Source organism: Carettochelys insculpta, chromosome 24 (genome assembly GCF_033958435.1).
Source record: "Carettochelys insculpta isolate YL-2023 chromosome 24, ASM3395843v1, whole genome shotgun sequence".
Classification (NCBI taxonomy): Eukaryota; Metazoa; Chordata; order Testudines; family Carettochelyidae; genus Carettochelys; species Carettochelys insculpta.
The window spans coordinates 12646143-12666426 of NC_134160.1; the positions used below are offsets into that span (position 1 = coordinate 12646143).

A 20284-nucleotide genomic window follows, 5' to 3' on the forward strand; every position below is an offset into this window, starting at 1 on the left:
TAAGTATTATATTAATTTTATTCACAGTTCCAACAGAAAGCATCTGTGGTAGCTCAGAGTCAAGCAAAGGGCAGCTAGCAAGAAAGGTTCACGTATTAAATAGCAAACAATTTTCAAACACTGACATGAAAACCTTGCTGAATGTCCCCATTTTGCACATATTTCCAGTTCAAGTAATAGAAGTTTGAAAATCAAGTAGCTCATCACATGATGGAGAGAATGTCAAAAAAATTAAAGCTTTCTGTGGTATCACTCCCTTAACAGGGCATAAAAGTAGTAGGCAAAAAATTTTCCACAGCTGAACTGTCTTATCCCCTAGGTAGAATTTTTTTTCTTTGGTTGTATGATTTTGCTATCGGTGGTGCCAAATGAGTCTGTCCAGCTCTAATGTGATTCATTACCCAGGGCAGAAATTTGCTACCATCAATTTATGAGAATGTGCATTTGTGATGACATGGGAATTTGAAAACAAGTTTCTCTGCAAACAGAGATTGAAAAAAAAAGAAACATTTGGATTTCTAAAAATGAATGGGGATGGGAATGCAACATACTGTACAAATATAAGAGAAATCATTTTGACTAGAACTACTACTTTCCAATTACCTTGCTGATGCATGCCCGGTACTGTAGTTGTGATGCTTTTTATTGCTGTGTTTATATGAACTAACAAATTTATCCTTTGTTTTTTTTTTAAATTGCTGCTGTCTTTGAAGACTGAAACTCAGTCAGGCTGAGAGCTGTTTTCTTTTGCTTATCTGTAGTAATCTGATCACAAAAACTTTCAAATTCTGCCAAAATATTTTGCTTACAGCTTTAAAAGAAATTAAGGAGCAGGTTGCAAACTAACAAAAATAATTCAAACGCTTTCCAACATCTTGCTTAAAGACATGCACACTGACTAGCAGTTACAAAAGTGGCAGCCTTTATTCCTAAAATGCCTGCATTGCAGCTGGAAACGTGTTTCTCAGCTTGGGTGGACAGACACGTGTTAGCTCCATCTGAGCAAGCATGCTAAAACAGCAGCATAACTAGGCTTCAACCATCCAAGTTTACACCTGGGGATTTTGGTGGTTTGTATTTCGGTGCTTACCCCAAGCTGCTGCTGCTGTCACCCCTTGCTATGCTATTTTCTAATGTGCAAGCTTGAGAGCTAATGAATATCCGTCTACCTGACCTGGGTAGTACAGCTTCCAGCTGCTGGGCAGCCATAACCTTCTGTGTTTTAGTCTTTTACCTTTCCAATTAAATGATGGGAAACGTGATAGCAGAAAGATTTCAAATCTTGATTACTGTAAAGACGATTTTTTTGTTAAAAATCAATATAGTTGTCGAAGGAATGGAGCTAATAGATGCACGTGTTCATGCTTATTCTGTAAAGAAAATTACCAGATTAGGAAAAAAAGGCACAAGACGCCTAACCATCCTCCCTCCATCCCTAAATGGCTCCCTCTTCCTTCTTCCTGGCTCGAAGCTACTGCTATTGTTCTGCATGAATAAACTCTAGGCAAGTACAAATTCTCCTTTTTGATGCAGCTGGCTAGGAATCCTCTACACTGAAGATCTCACCTCTCTCTGAATAATTCCAATGACTGCAATCCTCACTGCTTGTTTTACTAATGATTATTAGTTTGTTCTTTTGCTCTTTCTTCTTGCCAGGAGCCAATCTGCTGTTCACAGGGAGAGCACCAAGGAACAGAAGGAAAACAGGAAAATCAGTAGGAACTGCCTATTGAAAACAGGGACATAGTGAAATGCTGCTCTTGCCTCGCATGATACACCAGATGATCTCAAAGCACTGTGCATAGATGGGTAAGTTGTACCCTGGTTTTAGCATCCTGATGAGGCACAGTGGTGAAGTCACTTGCTTAAGGTTGCACAAGCAATTCAGTGGAATATCCAGGACCTGAGGCCAGGAGTCATGCCTCTCACTCCTCTACTTTAACCACTAAGTAATTGTGCCTCCACTAGCATGTGACGTGTCAGAGCATGAGATGTGCCACTTGTGAGTTCAACTATAGGGATCCTTTGTTTAGGGTGAAATTTACTATAAAATAAAAAAACTTCACCATAAAAAGGAGCCCACTGTATTTTAAGTCACCCCACAGCACCTCTTTCTCTAGTACCACTACATTCAGGATATGACAATAACATTGCGCTCTTTGGTGATTATCCCATTATCACACTGGAAATGTACTTATGTTATAAAGTGCATATCTGGCCCAGCACTACAAAGCTGCATTAAATTACTAAACTCTCCTGCAGTGGTGCATGCAGCACACCATCTGTTATTCAATATTTCCGATTAATCATACAGACTCCCTCACCACCACTCACTCACAGTTACTTTTCGGTGTGGAAGGCTTAAACTCCTTAACTCCTTACACAAAAATAGAAAGCTGGGAGACATATTGCTCCACAAATTAATCCTGAACAGAACAGATTCAGCAGCCTGGATTCTGCTCTGTTCATCGTTTTAAAGGACTTTTTACTTTCTCAAGGTTACAGAGCCCTTTCTATACGCAGCTGAAAGGTAAAGTTGGAACACGGATATGGAGCCCACATAACTGGAAGACCAACAATTGTCCTTACATTTGTTTCACACAGTTGCATAGAAAGCACTTAAATAGAGGAGGGTAGTTCAGAACTTATCTATTGCAGTAGTGGGAATAGGGCAGTGACTCCAAGTACAATAGCTGGGGATTTGGCGGTCACAGAGTGGTTCATATCTTCCCACCATGCAGTCCCCTGGGACATACACCCATTATTGGTCTTGAGTGAGGACAAGCATGAGCCAGGTCACATAGCATCAGCATGAACAGAGCATTCAAAGTGCTCACTCTCTCACACACACTTAAGGCTTGTGTGGTGGGATTATAAGAAGAAAGAAACTGTCCAAGCTCCTCAGGATCCTTCTGAACACCCCCTCTCCCACATGTACATAAAATACCCAGGCAATTTCCGATATACAATGACCCAGTGAACAGGTTTGCCAGGGATGAAGCCATGAGCTGTGGTGGTCCAAGGCACGGGAGGACAAAGAACAAAGCTCTGGGGGATGGAAGATGTGATCACTTCCTCCGGGTTTTCCTATATTGGAGTTTTCACCGTGTTAATAATTGAGTATAATTGTCACACACTAGATGCCACACAAGGGGCCTGCTGCCTCTAAAAATTACACTGTGACTTTAGGAAGAGAAGGAAATATTGCCAGGACTTCACTGGTATCAAAGTGTATGGATTGTTATGTATTGCACAGGGACACAGCTACATGCTTTGTCCCCTCCCTGATACAATTACCACCTGTCTCATTCCAGACAAGCTCTTTCCATTATTTGAACCTGTGTCTTCCCCAAACACGCTCAAAAAACCAAGGGATGTCTGGTGCCATTGACAAGTTGGGGGTGGGAAATTTTAAGCAGAGATGGTTGCCTAGCTCTGTTCCAAGAAACTTCATCTCAGCCCTGCATGCACTTTTCCCCTTCTGATCAAACCCTTATCCTCATCCAAGGACCCTTCTTTACTAATTCTGCCTCCAGCAATTCTGGGATGCTCTGAGGAACACTGTCGTGACTGTGTCATGACAAGCTTTAGCGCCTGCTGTTTAAAAATTAAAGTAAATATTTTTAAGGGGTCCTGTTGAAAGAGGAGGAGAAACATGTTTCTACAGCAGGGTTTACACATGACTGTTAAAACATGGTGCTGCTGTTATGGTGCAGAGGATCTTAGTGTAGTCATTAATTGGGTGGTCTCTCTACCATTTCATGTCTCAGTGAGAGTTCCAGGGTAGGGATGACAATAGACCAAACTGTCCCTCCTGAGAATGCATGAGCTAGGATCATTTTTCTGAACACTTTTTAGCATGGTTTATTCCTTCAGCAGCAAGCTCTGCCCATGTCCAATCACTGGCTGTCCTAAAACAGAAGTTCTTCCAATCACTGTTTTAGCTTAGAGCTCTCTCCAGGTGCCTTTATCAAATCTGGTGTGATGAAAGTCTTTTAAACTCCACATTTAGAAAATCTGGTGCGTGTCATATGAACACTGAAGCCTGAACTGGAAAGCTTTGCTAGGCTGCTGCCAAAAATAACATAAAATAACCATCCCTGTGACAGAGCCATTTTGACTCCCAAAGTTGCAGTTCTATTGGTTTCCAGGCCTCTTGTTAGCTGAGAGCATTTAACAGCCAAGTGCATGAAGATGAATTGTGGGACTTTAAAAGCAGTCTGGAAAAGGTCAGCAGTAGACTCCTAATGGTGAGGAATTCAAGAGCATTGCTTTGATGTGCCACACTTTCTGGCCACCCCAAGTTTTACAGATACAGACCATACTGAGCATGCTGGTGATAATTCAGACTCTCTTTCAGGCACTATCATATCACAGAACAGTCATTTTGCTCATAGGGTTTTGTTTGAGATAGCAGCTCCTCTAATAGTATCACCCTGGATTCTCCTTATAATGGGAGGTTTCTTCTAGATCTAAAAAGAGATCAATATACCAAAACCCAATTCAATTAGAAAATAAAATCATTTCCTCTTCCTGGAAGTGACATCAACCTCATCCCCGGCGGTGGCAGAAATTTTACATCTTCGATGTGCTTTCAGCAGGTTTCACATTAAGTCAGTTTGAAAAGTGATCAAGCCCCTGCTCCAGTCAGTCTGTTCAGCACATTGCAAAGCAGGCACTAAGCTCTTGATTTTTGATGAGTTCCCCTGTTCCTCTTTTCTCCCCTCTCATCCTGCATTAGGGGACCTTCTCAGTCTTCTTCTGCAGATTTGAACATGAGTATGGCATTGTAGATTTTCAGTGCAGGACCCAGCTTTATACTCAGTATTTTAACTATGTCGGCCTGGTTCAGGAGGAGGAAGGCTTCCCCATCTATCTGCTGTGGGATAGGGAAACAGTACAAAATGAAGATTACTGCCAGGAAACTTCCAGGATTCCATCCCCACCTCCCAGCATTCACAATTTAAAAATAATGTATAGCTGCCAAGGAAAGAAAGTACAGTGACTGGCCTTGAGCCTGAACCCCTGCATTCATCCCCAAATAAGACATGTATACGCTAAGCTTCTTTTACATGCTGCCTTTTCAGTACGATTCAATCCTCATCTCTGGAATTGAAAGCATCTATGCTGAGACTACTGCGAAGGGTGCAGTTGGTGCCTGTTATGATGGTACGTTATATCCCTTAGGAACTGTATTGTGGCCTAAAGATTGCTTCGATTTTAAAATTCAGATGCAGTCAAAATCCTACAAACTATTCAGAAAATAAAATCATAGGCTGGGAACCCTCCAACAATCCAGAAAAGACACGCAAAGCAAATCTGGCAGGACGGCATTCAGGAACCATGCCAATCACCACTTGAAGTGACACAACACTCTGCAACTTTGCACAGAGCTTCTTGGAGTCCTGTTAAAGCTATTCAGGGCAAAATTTAAAGGTGAATGATCTTTGACCTGCAGATCTGCATGAATGCTTTGGTCAAAGATGCTTAAATCTCAGAGTAGAGAAAGTTTCCTGTGGTTTAAAAGTTTGCTTATTCTCAGAACTACAATTCTGTCCATAAATTTGGAGTCTCTGCTTAAAATAGATTAATAAAAATTGGTTTCAAAGGCACAAAATGAGATTCTTTAGTTTATGAAGGAAAGACGAAAGAGGTTTATAAAATTATGAATGATATGGCAAGATAAAATGCCCGCTCCTTCATAATACAAATGTAAGGGAACAAGCAGCCAATTAAACTGAAAGGAGGCACATTTAAAACAGACTAAGTTAATCTCTTCTTTTGTTTTTTTACAAAATACAAGTTTAAGATGGGGAAATCACTGCCACTACATATCACTGAATCCAAAGACTTAGCAATTTTTAAAGGGAATACTGTAGACGTTTACGTGGATTACTAAGAACATCCCATATCCCTAGAGAGGATAAAGTTATAATTCCCATAGAACCCTAGGGCTTCAGAACATAAGCCAAACATTAACTGACAGAGGCAAGAAAGACATTTTCATTATAGGCCAGTGTGACGTGGTTTGTTGAATCAGGAGCTAACAACACACTACCACTCTGATACTCACCAGTATAATATTATTTGGCGTTAATTGGAACCTAACTGGAAGACAGGTAGTAATAGAGGGTGTCAGATGAAGGGCTAATTAAAAGGAAAGTACCCAGCAGGTAGAACTATATAAACAGACAGGAAGGAAATAGGACAGGGGAGGGAGTCTGAAGGAAGGCAGGACTGGCTGTTGCTAATACTGTTCCCTTTCCTAGGAACAAGCAGAGAAGCTGCCTATGGGAAGCAAACACATGTAAATAACACTACGGCTATGTCTACACTAGCCCAAAACTTCAAAATGGCTATGCAAATGGCCATTTTGATGTTTACTAATGAAACACTGAAATACATATTCAGCACCTTGTTAGACTGCCGGCAGCTGCGTCACTTCAAAATTGACGTGGCTCGCCGCCGCGCGGCTTGTCCAGATGGGGCTTCTTTTCGAAAGGACCCCACCAACTTCGATATCCTCTTATTCTTAACAGCGCTTCATTAGCAAACTTTGAAATGGCCATTTGCATGGCCATTTCGAAGTTTTGGGCTAGTGTAGACACAACCTACAGCTGTAGCCTGCTGAACAATATAAAAAAGCAAGGTGGTGGTAAAGGAAACCTGGAGTGATTGTGCTCTGGGATTAAGGCCTGAAAGGATCCTCCAGTGACTGCCCCATGACAGCAAGTTATTCCACAGATGGCAAATACACTGGGATCTGCAGCATCTTGCACTTGTCAATGTCAGAAGTATGGCACTAGAATAGGTGTGGCACAATTCCGATCCAGGATAACAATTCTTACATTCCTAAGATTTTTTTCTAACTTGAAGTCTATTGGATTTTAACAACTAGATGCACAGTCTGGGTCTGTAAACTTACACTGGACAGTCATGTAGGCAAGGCAAAGAATGGGGAGTCAGATCTTATTTCTATTCCCTTAGTGATAAAAATACTGCATGATCTTGTGCAAATTACTTCGCCTCTCTATGCCTCAGTGTGTGCAGTTGTAACGTGGGAGTGTCAGCAGTACTCCCTAGCTCATAGAGGGTGACAACTTAATTCCTGAATGTTCGAAAGGTGCTCAAGTACAGGATTGCTGTGATGAGGGCATTAAAAATGCCTAGAAATGAACAGAGAACTGCTTAAATACAACCAAATGGATCTAAAAGGAAACATGTGCTGCATAGTACTTGTATGTTTCAGCATGACATTTTGAACGTGATATGATTATTACTGATCCTGTAACTTTCTAAGTCATTTTATTTTATAGAGACCTTTTCTGAATTAATCCCAGACATAAATGTAGTATCAATGCCTATGGAATACAACGTACCCCTTTGTTCCCTCCTACTTGGCGTCTTTCTAAAATTCTATACACAATTTGTTCTCTTTACTGCTAAGATAACTCAATAATGAAAATAAAACATCAACTTCCTCTTCTCGCCAAAGCCTGCACTGGATTCTAAACAGAACACTGCTACAGGCCCAGTTCCAGTCTCTGACAGAGTAGTCTAGGAGTTCAGAGGTTCTGTCACTCACACATCAATTCTTACCAGATACTGGTTAATGCTCAGCACATTATTAAAAGGGTTTTTACTTCAAGCTGACCATTTAGTTGGAATACAAGTCTGAAAACAGAGTAAACTCTTTCATATCCGGCAGCCCCAGGACCAGGAGGTTGCCAGATATTCTGGATAAGAGAGTAATGCATCACACTAAAGACAAACAAGATTAGATACTAAGAAACAAACAAAAATTTAGGCAGAGTACTTTATTTACCAACAACAGTAGTAATGAACACTGTAAACTTATACTATATTTGCTGTATTTATTTGTATTTACTTTCCCTACGCTGTACTTATGGAAAACATAACTAAAATTTACTTATGGTTAAAATGCTGGTCATTCAAGAATTCTAGATAATAGAATGCCAGATATGAAAGAGTTTACTGTTATTAACCCGTTCGTGCCAGGAGCAGGGACAGGAGCAAAGCTAGTTCTGGATAGACGGAGGGAAGAGGTTAAATGGGAAATGACCATGCTGGAGATTAAATTAACTCTAACTGCAAAATTAATGCAAAGCAAAATGAGTGCCATTTTTCCGCTCCTTCTGAAGTCTTCTGCCTCGTTCATTTCACACTTCCTCAAAAGAGATGGAGGGGGTCCTATATATTTCAACTTCTTTTACTACATAGCTATGATCCACGCCCAGAGCACACTTTACTCTGTGCACTGAGGCAGGCATATATTTTGGACCGTAACTGGTGGATTTATTAGTAGATTTACTAGGAAAATCACATTTATCCAAATCTTTATCTTCTGAATACTTTATCCTCAGAAATCACATTATTTTGCTGTGCTCATTTATACTGAAAAAGTTCCCTAAGTTCCATGTCCCCCACTGTAATATTACCTTCTGTACAGCACCTTTTGCAAGCCTCAAACTGTTTTATGGAATGAAAGCTATGTACAGATACACATAACTATGAGCATGACTTCCATTTGACTGCCACTGAAATGCCCTCATCTCAGGGGTGCAATGTTTCATGTGTTTCTGAATCTATTAAAACCATGCCCATTACAATGAGCACTTTATTCAGAACCCAAGAAGATGCTAAGTGTCTTGCAGAAGATACCTCAAGAACTTTCAACTGAAATAGATAACACAGTGATGGTGCAAAGGGGAGGCACGCATAAGGATGCTGATCAAAGGGGTACTACGGAAACCTTGAGTTATACTTGGAAATGTAATCAGAAGCCAACAGAATCTGCAGAGCGAAGATGTAATATTATTATGTGGAGAAAGTTTGCTAAGTAAGCAGACACTCAGGTTCTGAAGTAGCTGACATTTTTGAGTGACGTTAAAAGGCCAGGTAGGGAGCAGTGCAGTAATCCAACTTGGCAGGTGACAAACGCAGAGTTTGCATTCAAGAGGAAAGGCTACAACTTCCTAAAAAACCTCAAATTTAAAAAAAGTCTCATCAACTGTTGCTGCTTCCAAATCCAGAAACAACCAGGAATCCCCAAGAGTCCCCAGGCTGTCAACCTCACTAACAAAAGCAGGCATTCTCCATCACTAGAGGGAGCAGATGAGATCTGCATTGCATTGCAGTGGTTCAAATTCACCCTCCAGTTTTAAAGTTTTACTTGTTCTGGAATTTGGCTAAGATTTTGCAGCTTCCCCAGAAGTGCCATGTTCTCTTTCATAACCAGAAAGCTCTAGGCACTAAGCACAAGGACTCCAAAACCATAGAAATGCAAGAGCATGTAGCTGGCATTAGAACCTACAGTGCTATAGGACAGCACTTAATCAGGCTCCACTCACCTCTTCCCTGAATATTGAAGCTTGTTCCTTACAGCCAGGTAAACGCTGGACAAAGCTCGCCACCTAAAAGAAATAGTGGAAATGATGGAGTTAACATGGCGAAAATAATCATCAACACAAAAAACATAGTACCATCTGAAAATGTGCTACCAATTTTAGTTACAAATGAAATCTGAAACATCTAGAACCAAAAGAGAGTAGCAAAAGTCTATTTTTTTCAGTTTGTCTCTTCTGTGCATGTGACAGTATCGTGCAGATAGTCAGTTCCACTGTCTCCCATGAACAGACAGCCAGTTTCTCCCTTTCTGAAAAACCCTTACAAAACATCATTTTTAAGGATTTACAAATCATCAGTCTATAAATCAAAAAGTACAATTTAGAGGGTCAGAAAGTGTTACTTTTGGAAATTCGGATAGTTTAAATGAGTTGAGATAGTGTTAAAGAAGCTAGATTTAGGCAATTAAATATGCACCCTTTGCCTGAGGAAAGGGAACAACAGTTTACAAATATGTAAAAAAAAATGGAAGCACTAAGGAAAGAAAGGAATTACCATCATAATTAGGACCAATGGAATTAAAAGAGGGAAAGCTAAGTCTGCACTGAATAGCAGGAAAAACTTTCTGAAGATGACAAGCGCTTTACTGTGGAATAGTCTCCTGAGGGAGTCAGTGAAAACCTCATGATTTAGGTTATTTAAAACTGGACCCTATAGTGCACTATATGGGGAAGTAGAAAGAAGAAATAGACTAGATGACTCAGTACATGTCTCTTCAGTGTCCAACTTCCATGGTTCATGGAAGATTTGTATATCAAGGCATAATCTGTTCAAACAGCTCTTACTAATTGGATGCTTCCCAGAGGGAATGGCTCTATTTCATAAGTCATGTTCACTTGAGTTGGTATAGATGTGACATTTCTCCCACCAATATAAATGGACAAGCAGTTAAAAGGGGCACTGTCAAATACTATTTCCTCTCTCTTCTTCTTTAACTCCTGATTGCCAAAATCCACCATTTCCTAAGAGGAGAAGATACAAAATGCTGGTCCTCATGCTTCTGAATTTAACAATACCATTTCTTCCTTCTTGCTCCCATGAGATGATACAGAAATGAAGCACATATGCTTCCTTCTATTTACAGAGAACTATCATTGCCAAGCCAGTAGGGAGAGCTCTGTTTTAGAGGATTCACAAAACCTGGAAAGTACCAGAAAAAATCTGAAAATTTTTTTCTGTATCTGAAAAAATAATGATAAGTCCTGTGACACCTTATAGACTAACAGATTTATTGAAGCATAAGCTTTTGTGGGCAAAGATCCTCTTTGTCAGACCCATGACTCTGACAAAGTGGGTGTTTGCCCATGAAAGCTTATGCTTCAATAAATCTGTTACTCTATAAGGTGCCACAGGAATGGAAAACTTTATACAGAGAGGAAATTTAGAGTCGCTGAATGGTGAGATAGGAATCCAGCGGCCGAGGTTGTTTGCAGAAGTTTCAGAAGCCCCCCCACTGGAAAAGTCATATAGAATTTAAACCAAAATGAAGACCTTTCTATAGGTTTCTGAATAGTGCTGCCGCATATAACAGAAAATTACAGAAAATTTTATCCTATATGTTGTAGTACACATAACAGCATGATCTGCCCTCTTTAAAGGGCAGTGGGGCCCAGAGCCAACTAACCGTGTTCTGTGATATAAAGACCTTTTAAGAAAACATATGTTTAAGATGATAGCAGACAAACTGGGAATGGGAGCTAGAGTTAATCAAGTGGCTACCCCGAACATAATAAAAATCAGCTCTCAGTTGACATTCAGGAGGCAGAGAAGAACTGATCTCTGGAATGGGAACCAAATCCAGGATACTAGTGAGCTAGGGAAGCCTGTCTGAATCAGCAAGGCCAACAAAGAGGGCTGTAGACTTGAATGAAGGGAAGGGACTTGTGAGTCCAGGAGGAGACTTGTGGAAACAACTCCGCAGAGAGGCAGTGAACTGCAGGTGGATGGAATTGTGGGAGGATGGAGCTGGAAGAAGTTGAACAGGAAGGAAGACTGGGCCATAGAGGAAAGTATACTGCAAAATTTAACAACTTAGACCTCTTAAATGCTTTAAATAGTGAAGGCCTATTTGGGAGAACCAAGTGGGACCTGAGGGCAGACTGCCTGCAGTGCCACACCATGCCATGAGAGGGCATGTTGTAAGACCTTGCTGGAATACAGTAATAGTAATAGAAGGTTCAAAGGCTCTCGTTGTCTAAGATCTTTGCCCGATCATGCGCTCCCACGGCATCCACATATGGATGGGGGTCTTCCACACATAAATCTCTTCACCTCCATGACCAAAAAATGTTCAGCTGCTTCATGGCAACATCCTTCTCCCTCCTTGGGCCCAGCAGAGGGTACCCTGTGGTGTTGGGGTCCTGGAATCAGGGGAGGCCGGGGAGCAATGATGCCTGGTCAAGAATGATGCTGTGGAAAAGCTACTCTACAAGAACTGTGGGGCTGTCAGGGACCAGAGTTGGTCTGGAGATAAGGACTTGTGCATAGATACCTCTGGGCTCCTGCAGTTCTCCAGGGATCATCCCTGGCTTTCCCTGTGTGAAGGTAAACCCAAACTGCCCTTTTCGGAGGCAAAGCCAGGGCTTTTATTTCTCCTGAAATGCCACAGGACAGCATTCTGGCAAATTTTTCCCTGATGACGCTATTTTTAAAAGGCAGCTGGGCAGCTCCAAGCTGCATGTGGCTCATTAAGGAGCCATGTGCAGCTCTCACCACCGCCACTCTCTTCCGGCTACCAACACTCTGTACCTGCCATCCTGTACTGTGGGAGCTGCGGAGCTGGGGTGAAGAGCAGACAACCCGGCTAAAGAATAGCAGTATGCAGAGCTCTGAGGGTAAGGTGAGTAAACCCTGGGTTTGGCAGGGAGTGGTTAGGGTCTGTGGGGGTTGGTTAAGCCACTTGGGGGTGGGAGGGGGTGGTTTGTGGCTGGGGGGGTGAGGGTTAAGCCACCTCGGGGCCCAAGGGGGGATATGGGGGGGGTTAAGCCTGGGGGCGGGGATAGAGGTGGAGGGGTGGTTTTAGGCTTGAGTTCTGGCACCTTTTTTTCTTGGAAAAAAGCACTGGGCAAAGCCATACAACCCACAACCTGCTGTGTGGCGACCTCTGTGAGCATATGACAGAGATGTCCATGGGAAAAATCCCTATCTGTGGCTCTGCATGCTGGGGAGGGAAACAGCAGATCTGTTCCATAGGTTTTAGAGTGACTTCTAGAGAACACCCTCAATATAATGAAAGGGTTCCTCTATAAGTGTTGCCATGAGGTCTTAGATTTGTGGTAGGATACTGAAATCTCCCTAATTCTGACGTTTTAACTACCCCTTTTTTCTGATGGATATTCCGTCTAGCATAGATCTCATCATTACTATATCTAATGACAATTTTGAAGGTAGTGAGATGCTGGAGTCTAAGCCAGTATATGGCTTCCCTGTAATAACACACCAAAGTAGGACTGACAAAGTCATATGAAAATATGCAAACAGGAGCTGGTGTTAACAACATCTTTATAATCTACATGCAGCTTGCACAAGGACAATCTCCTTCAGCCTCCTGTATTAACATCTCATATGGGATTAACTACTGAGCAATTCAAACTGTCACATATTAATATATCCCTGAGATTTGACCCTCTCACCTCTATCATCTAACAACACTTTGAAAATATGACAGGAAGCTTTCAATATATAACAAGCCCTCATTCAAAGGACAGCTCTTTTTGACTGGACATGGTTATTGATGGCAAGCCTTTACCTGAATGTCTCATATTGATGTTGGTCATTCATGTCAGATGATCTCAGACATTAGGGATTAGAATAAATGTTTTAATGTATGTTTATACATTAAATGGAGCTTTAGTTTTAGAATAAAGGAGAATTTTATGCTACAAGTTTCAGACCAATGTAATGTTTCCCTTTGAGTTAGAGTTTAGAGACACCTGGCACCAAACACAGGCTGGCAGGGAGGTGCAATGAATCCAGGTTTCAAGGGACCAGCTCTAGTTAGTACCCACTAAAACCTGTGAAGTCCTGCTGCCTTTACCTTCTTTACGGGCCAATTGTCTGTTCTGGTATGGCTATGGTCTGAAGAAGTGGGTCTGTCCCACGAAAGCTCACCTAATAAATTATTTTGTTAGTCTTTAAAGTGCTACTTGACTGCTTTTTTGTTTTGATAGTATATAGACTAGCACGGCTATCTCTCTGTTACTTGTACATCCTGGTTTTCCAAGTGCTTCTTTCATGGACATATATCTTATGGACTCAGTGGGAATTCTGGATGAGGAAGGATTGCTAAGATTGGCTCTTTTTTACTGATATTAAGGATAAAATCCGATATGCGCTGCTGTAACAACTGAGACTCAATAGGCCTATTTTAATGGTAAGCCTAACTGGTGAAAGGTGGGTAAATGTTCAGCAAAAAGGTTGTTACTTGATACACCAGTGCAGAGGCCTGTTCATCATTGCTGCGTAAGCAATGATCCAACTCAATACATGTGACATTCTAATTTGTCTTTCCCTCTCTCACGTGCTCACTTTCTGCCTCCTATCTCTCCTCCTCTAAGCTTTTCAACTGATCCTGAAATGCACAGTGCCCCTATGGTGAGATAAGACAGCCCACCTCCCTCTGATCAGCTTGAGAAGGGCTAGTGAAAGAAAAGGACCTGACCAGACCAACCAGACTTTGGACCTGACTGACGTACTGAGCTGTTATGACCAACCTTCCAAGCCAAAATGCATTGGAGAGGGTCCCGCAGAAGGCAACCAAAATGATTACGGGGCTGGAGCACATAATCTACAAAGACAGGCTGAGGGATTTGGGCTTATTTAATTTGCAGAAGAGAAGAGTGAGGGGCGATTTGACAGCAGCTTTCAACTTCCTGAAATGGGGTTCTAAAGAAGATGGAGAGAGGCTGTTCTCAGTAATGACAGATGGCAGAACAAGGAGCAATGGTCTCAAGTTACACTGTGGGACATCTAGGTTGGATTTTAGGAGCTCTATTGGTGAGGGGGCTGAGGCTGGCACTGTGTGAGGGGGGAGGGCAGGGGCTCCATTGCCAGGCTGGGCTGGGCCCCGCGCTGGCTCGGGGAGGAGCTGGGGCCAGCACAGTGCATGTGGGAGGAACATGGGAGAACCTTGCCCAGACAGACAGACACAGCAAAAATGATATATATGATTCAGAATTAAACAACCAAACTAACTTTTTTCCTCACCAAGAACTGTTTAACTGAGTAAGACACTAACCAATATTCACAATCTCCAAAAACGAACTTTGACAGGTTTTGATTAAATTTCTTTTTACATAAACCATCAATTTCAGTTTCCATGCTTTTCACCTCATTTGATTCTTTTCTTTTTGTGTGGTTCAGTTAATAAATTTCTAACCTTTGGCAAGAACGTTATAGTGCATTTGCCATGGAAAGAAGCTGGGGGAGGTCACTGTGTACTGAACTCCAAACCTTGTCTAACACCATTTAATTTTGGACAACAGCTAGATAATATTTATCTCTTTGGGCCCATATATTCCACCAAAACTAAAACAATAGCTCTAATAAAGTCTCCAGTGAGACTGTAATTGACCTCCCCCTTATCAAAATCTCTGCCAGACACTGCCATAACTTGCAATAAAGACTATAGTGTAGACAAGGCCTCGTTTCAGTGTATTCTGCAGTTTGCTGCTCAGCATCTGCCTGGCCCCAGCCTTACTATTTGTGCTTCTTATTTATATTCATTCGCTGCACAATTAACACCCTAGATATGTTTACTTTTTAAAGGGCAGCTGCAAAGGACAATTTTTTTTGGCTTGTGCCACTTTCTGCTCTTTTATGAAGGAGCTCTCAACTTTCTGTCCAAAAGAAAAATAACAGTACGCTTTTTCCAGTTCCATTAGTTTCAGAAGTAACAATTCTTGCCTCACTGGTTTTGCTGGTGAATAATTGGCAAACTGAAATGGAAGCTCTCTCTGCTCCTGAAAAGCAGGATACCGGGATGGTGAATCTTACAGAGAGCTTCTTCAATGGATCTGAAGAAGTGGGTCTGTCCCACAAAAGCTCATCACCGAATAAATCCTTTTGTTAGTCTTTAAAGTGCTACATTTCTGATGCATTGTTTTGTTGGAGTACAGACTAACACGACTACCTCTCTGTTACTATTCTCCAATGACAGTTAGCTGTCAGATGAATTGAAACAAGTTTTCACAAAGCCGCAATGCTCACATTACAGTCCCTCGTGATGTCATAATCCCGCTAGTCTCTAGTCTTTTGATGAATTCTTAGGCAAAAATAGACAAGTTGAAATCTGGTTTTCACAGTGTAAAAGGCAAAAGGGGAAAAAACACCTTCTTGAAACCCTGTGAACCCTCTCCACGGATAAAAGAAGCAAAAGAGGTCACACCTTTTTTTTCTTTGCAAGTCTGTTTCACCTTACAACCCATATCTGCACAGATTTCCTCCTGCCTGAGCAAACCGGCCTTCACATTCCAGGAGTCAAGTCACTGCCACGTAAGAGCGAGTGGGCAATTCAAACCAATGCCTCGGGCAAGCACACAAAGAGCTACTCAGCACAGAGCAGCAGACGCACTGTACCAGAGATCACCTAACTGCAGGGACACAACTCATTAACAAGCACTGCATCTGGGGAGTTAAGACTGCAAAAGTGTACCTTTGACATTATGACTACTCTGCTTCTCAGAAATCATGTCATATTGTGGCCAGTTTGGTTCTGCATAAGAAATAAACAGGGAGAAGAAGGAAAAAAAGAGATCCAAGAATGCATAGCACACTTTTACTATTATCTGCAATGTAAAGTCAGTAAGCACTAGAAACAGGGGAGAAAAAGAGCAGAGAAAGCCAGCATCTATGTCAGCATTTTGTTTCAGGACTGAGGACAAAAAGGGTCAGGAATAATAAGCAGCTAGAGGAAGATCTGTAATAAGGGAAACATCAAATGATTTGACACTCAAGGGTTAATACCAAATATTTTCAGGAACTCAAGCTTAAAACTTTTGGCAGAGCCAGTAATTTTCCAGCATGAGCCATCACTGTAAAGTAAACAGATAAACCACTGCCTACAGAGGGGAGGAAAAAAACATGTCTTCCAATCAGCACTACAGAAGAAGGGAGTGACCCGAGATTCCATCAAGCAGAACAGGCAGCTGCACAGCACTCACCTCTTCCACGGTCCATTTGGCCACGCTCCTGGCAGTGAGGCCGGAAACCTCCGGCAGCAGCCTGCAGTGCTGCTCCCAGCAGAGATGGAGACGGTGGGTCGGGCTGGAAGACAGGGAGGGCATGAAGACAGACTGATGGAGGGCCTGTTGAAGAGTGAATTCTGTGTCTGGAAACAGAAAGCAGGAGTCAGAGTCAGTAGTCAGTCCTCGATTTGAAACAATATCGACAAAAAAACCCCAAAAAAAACAAACAAAAAAAAGTGTCTGTCTCTCTGTATATGTGTCTGTTTATGTGTGTGTGTGTCTGTGTGCGCCTGTGTATGTGCTAACTGTTTGAAAGGGGAGAAAGGTGGGGCCAGAGCACAGCCTGCTATTCCATGGCACACTGCACTCTGAGCATGTCCCTGAAGAAGGGAAGGAAAAAACCAAAAGCAAGCCTGCTAGGCTGGCAACGTGATCATTAGCTGCTGCTAGGGAAAATGACGTCCTGCTGCTAACCCAGACGACAGTTTATTGACAAGGTGGAGGAGTTCTGGTAACAGCATCTTTGGCTGGAAACAAATGGCAACATTCCAGTTCACAGCCTATAACTGGCTTGCTAACAGCACGACACATGTCAGATGATGGCCTGGACCAACTCCCTCCCCCACAAGAGGCTCCAAAGCCAGTTATACTGTAGGTTACCTACAGACACCAACACTGCTCTCCATTTGTCAAATGAGAGTGAGGCTTAAAAGACAAAAAAAAAAAAAAATTAACCCCCATGGCTGCTCCAAATTAGCTCACTTCATAAGTGCAGAGTCATGGTCCCACTGTGTTATAAAATGGGAAAGGAGGCAAAGGACTGAAGTAACATTGAACACATTCCTCTGAGTTATAACCGTTAATGTTTATTGTCCCCTCTCCTTCCCCCACAAATACAGAAGGGAAGCACATTTCCATACACTGGAATACTTCATGTAAGATTATGCTCAAGGTTAATGGTGCCACCATGTGGCAACAATAAAGAACTGTGTTTTTGTTTTACTGGTGAAAAAGAGAAGACTATAGAAAAGATACAACTCCACTCCTGGTCACTCCTCCAGGGACAGCACTGATGAATGAATTCCTGCAGACTTTTCCACAGGAAAGGTCAGCTTCCCCGACATTGCTCTTGCAATGTGCCTCACCCTTATTCCAGAGGGCCACTCGGGGGTGAGAAGGGGCTGCAGATTTCCAGCAGCCATTCAGTTACAATATTGGACTTGCTATTGAGACTACCAACTGGTGCTCATTCTGGCAGTGGTTGGTGATGTTCTTGTAGAACAGTGGTTCCCAAACTTTTAAGCATCACTCCCCACTTCTGATGTTTGAGAAACCCTCATGCTCCCCCACCTCTAATTTTAACTGTGGGCCAGCCACCCCAGCCACCTGCCTGAGCCCCTCCCCTCCCCCAAAGCCAGGCACTGCCAGCCCCTCATCTAACCAAATCCTCCTCCTCCCCTGGCAACCCACACTCACCTTTGCAGGAGGCAGCTAGCTCCACATGGGCCTTTGCTGGCTGCCTGCTTTTAATAGTGGCTGTGCTGGGTCACGCATGTGAAATGGCAGGGGCTGAGAGCCTGAAGCAAGGGCTGGCTCTTTATTGGGGTGGGGGGAATGACTGGGGAAACTGGGTCGCCTCAGGCCCCCCCAGAATTTCTTCATGCCCCCCAGGTTGGGAAGCCAAGCTGTAGGAAACGGCAGGGTATGTCTATGCTGCAGTCAAGGAGAGGCAGACTTGGAACTGGCTCGCTCCAACAGCCGGGCAGCAGCAGCACAGGCCAGTGGCTCCAATACATGCAAAAGCATCTGTACTACTGCAGGTTTCCTTGGAAGCATCTGGGTTCCCTGTCCTTGGAGGGTTATAAGAACAGGTTAGACAAGCACCCATGCGGGTGGTCCTAGGCCTATGGAATCTGGCCTCTCTATGGGGGGATGGGCTTGATCAGGGGTTTGCAACTCTTCTTTCTCCCGATGTCCCCCAACATGCTACAAAAAATCCATATCCCACAACTGTTTTTCTGCATATAAAAGCCAGGGCTGGCACTGGGGGACAGAAATCAGGGCCACAGGGAGTCCCATAAAGCTAAGTTGCTCAGGCTTCAGGTTCAGCCCTGTTGGCAGAGCTTGGGACCCCAGGCTTCAGCACCGCATGGGCCAACTTTGGCTTTCTGCCCTGTCTAATGCTGACTCTGTTTGGAGGCCACCTCAGGCCCTGCATTTTTGGGGTCCCCATGGTGGCTTCCCTGGGCCATCTTACAGACAGGCCAGGGCTGGGCATCAGTTGTGGGGCAAAGTGGGTAGCAGAAGCAGGCACGGGGGGGGTGTCTCCTCCTCTCTGCCTTCCTCCTGGCCCCGCACTCACCCACACACAGTGAGCAGCAGCTTGCTCTCCTTCACTGCTGCCTCCTGGCCTGCTGAGCCTCACTCCTCCATGGGCAGCTGAGAAGCCTCCGCTTGCAGCTGCCTGCAGAGCTGTGGTGCTCAGCAGGCCAGGGCAGAGCACTGCATGGTTAGCATGGGGAAAAGGGGGAAAGAGCGGTTGCAGGGAGGTGACCCCTGTGGCTGCTGCTGCCGCTCACTGTCCACCCCCAAGTAATCCCCTACCAGGCTGACTGGGGAGGGGACCAGGATGGCTGTGCTGTGGGGAAAGCATGAGCCATGGGAGGGGGTGCTGTCCAGGGTCCCATGCTTGGGTCACTGGGGAGAAAGGGTGCCCCAGGCCCTGTCCCCACTTGGGAGAGCATTTGCGCCAGGGGGCTGCAAACCCATGATTGAGAACTTCTAGACTTTGAGAGCCTTTCCAGTGCTACAAGACCATGGTTATATGAAATCGTCTAGGGGTGAAAGAATAAAATCACTGAAAGATGAAGCACCAGAAGAAAACCTCAAATAGAAAAAACCTCATAAAGCTGCAAAGAAGAAAAGGCAAGTTTCCAAGACCTGCAGTACTGTCACCAGACCATGGGAAAGCAGCACCAGGGATAAAATTTAGCTATCAAAAGAAATCAAAAGAGGGAAGAGACAAAATAAAGTCAGGTCAGACAGTGATAGACTCTTTCTCCATACATGAGAAAACACTGAAAGTAAAACAAAAACAAAACAAAAAAAACAAAATATCCGCACCACAACTCACTCCATGAGAGAGAGTATTCTATGGGAGGCAACTGTCCCAAAATATAGTACAGAAGCTGGTTTATGTCCTTTTTGGGTGTGGACGGGGAACTATATATAGTCACAACTACCCGGCCCTTCAGGGTTGTGGGATAACTCCAAAAAGAGACATAGTGAAAATACTGTGTCTTGGATTACTTCAAAACTAGACAGGTCAAGATTTAAGGGGTGGAAATCTAGTACTGGCCATGACGGGGAGTGCCTGTAAGTTCTGCTCCTGCCTTCTGTAACTTCTATGCCTATATGATACATGTTCTGTGTCAAGCTATATATATTTTAAAAGCAGAAAAGGAAAAATCACCTAATCAGAATTTAAAACCCCTCCTCACTCAAGTGCTGGTGAAAAGATTTCCAAACAGGGGTATGGAAGTTAATCAGATGTATTCACAGCATGTTTTTACTGACACAATTTTCCTGTTTAGTCACTATTTCTTTCAGTGTTGTTCCATCATTGTTCTTTCATGTGGCCTGTTTAGTTCCCTTCTTGTTTCTTCTTTCCCTGT

The 20284-nt window shown here is 43.1% G+C and overlaps 1 protein-coding gene across 14 annotated transcripts in view; it reads right to left on the reverse strand.

The window, feature by feature from the left end:
• LOC142001423 (lethal(3)malignant brain tumor-like protein 3) overlaps window positions 1-20284 on the reverse strand; it is a 119366-nt gene continuing 99082 nt past the window's right edge. For 13 of the 14 annotated variants that reach the window (XM_074976636.1, XM_074976631.1, XM_074976632.1 and 10 more), the window contains 3 exons: window positions 16587-16753; window positions 9372-9434; window positions 1-4879 (listed from right to left, as the gene is read on the reverse strand). In XM_074976636.1, the coding sequence (XP_074832737.1) occupies window positions 4751-4879; window positions 9372-9434; window positions 16587-16753 (359 nt within the window). In that variant the 3' untranslated portion in view covers window positions 1-4750. The remainder of the gene's footprint in view (window positions 4880-9371; window positions 9435-16586; window positions 16754-20284) is intronic. The other variant, XM_074976642.1, reaches the window with a different exon arrangement.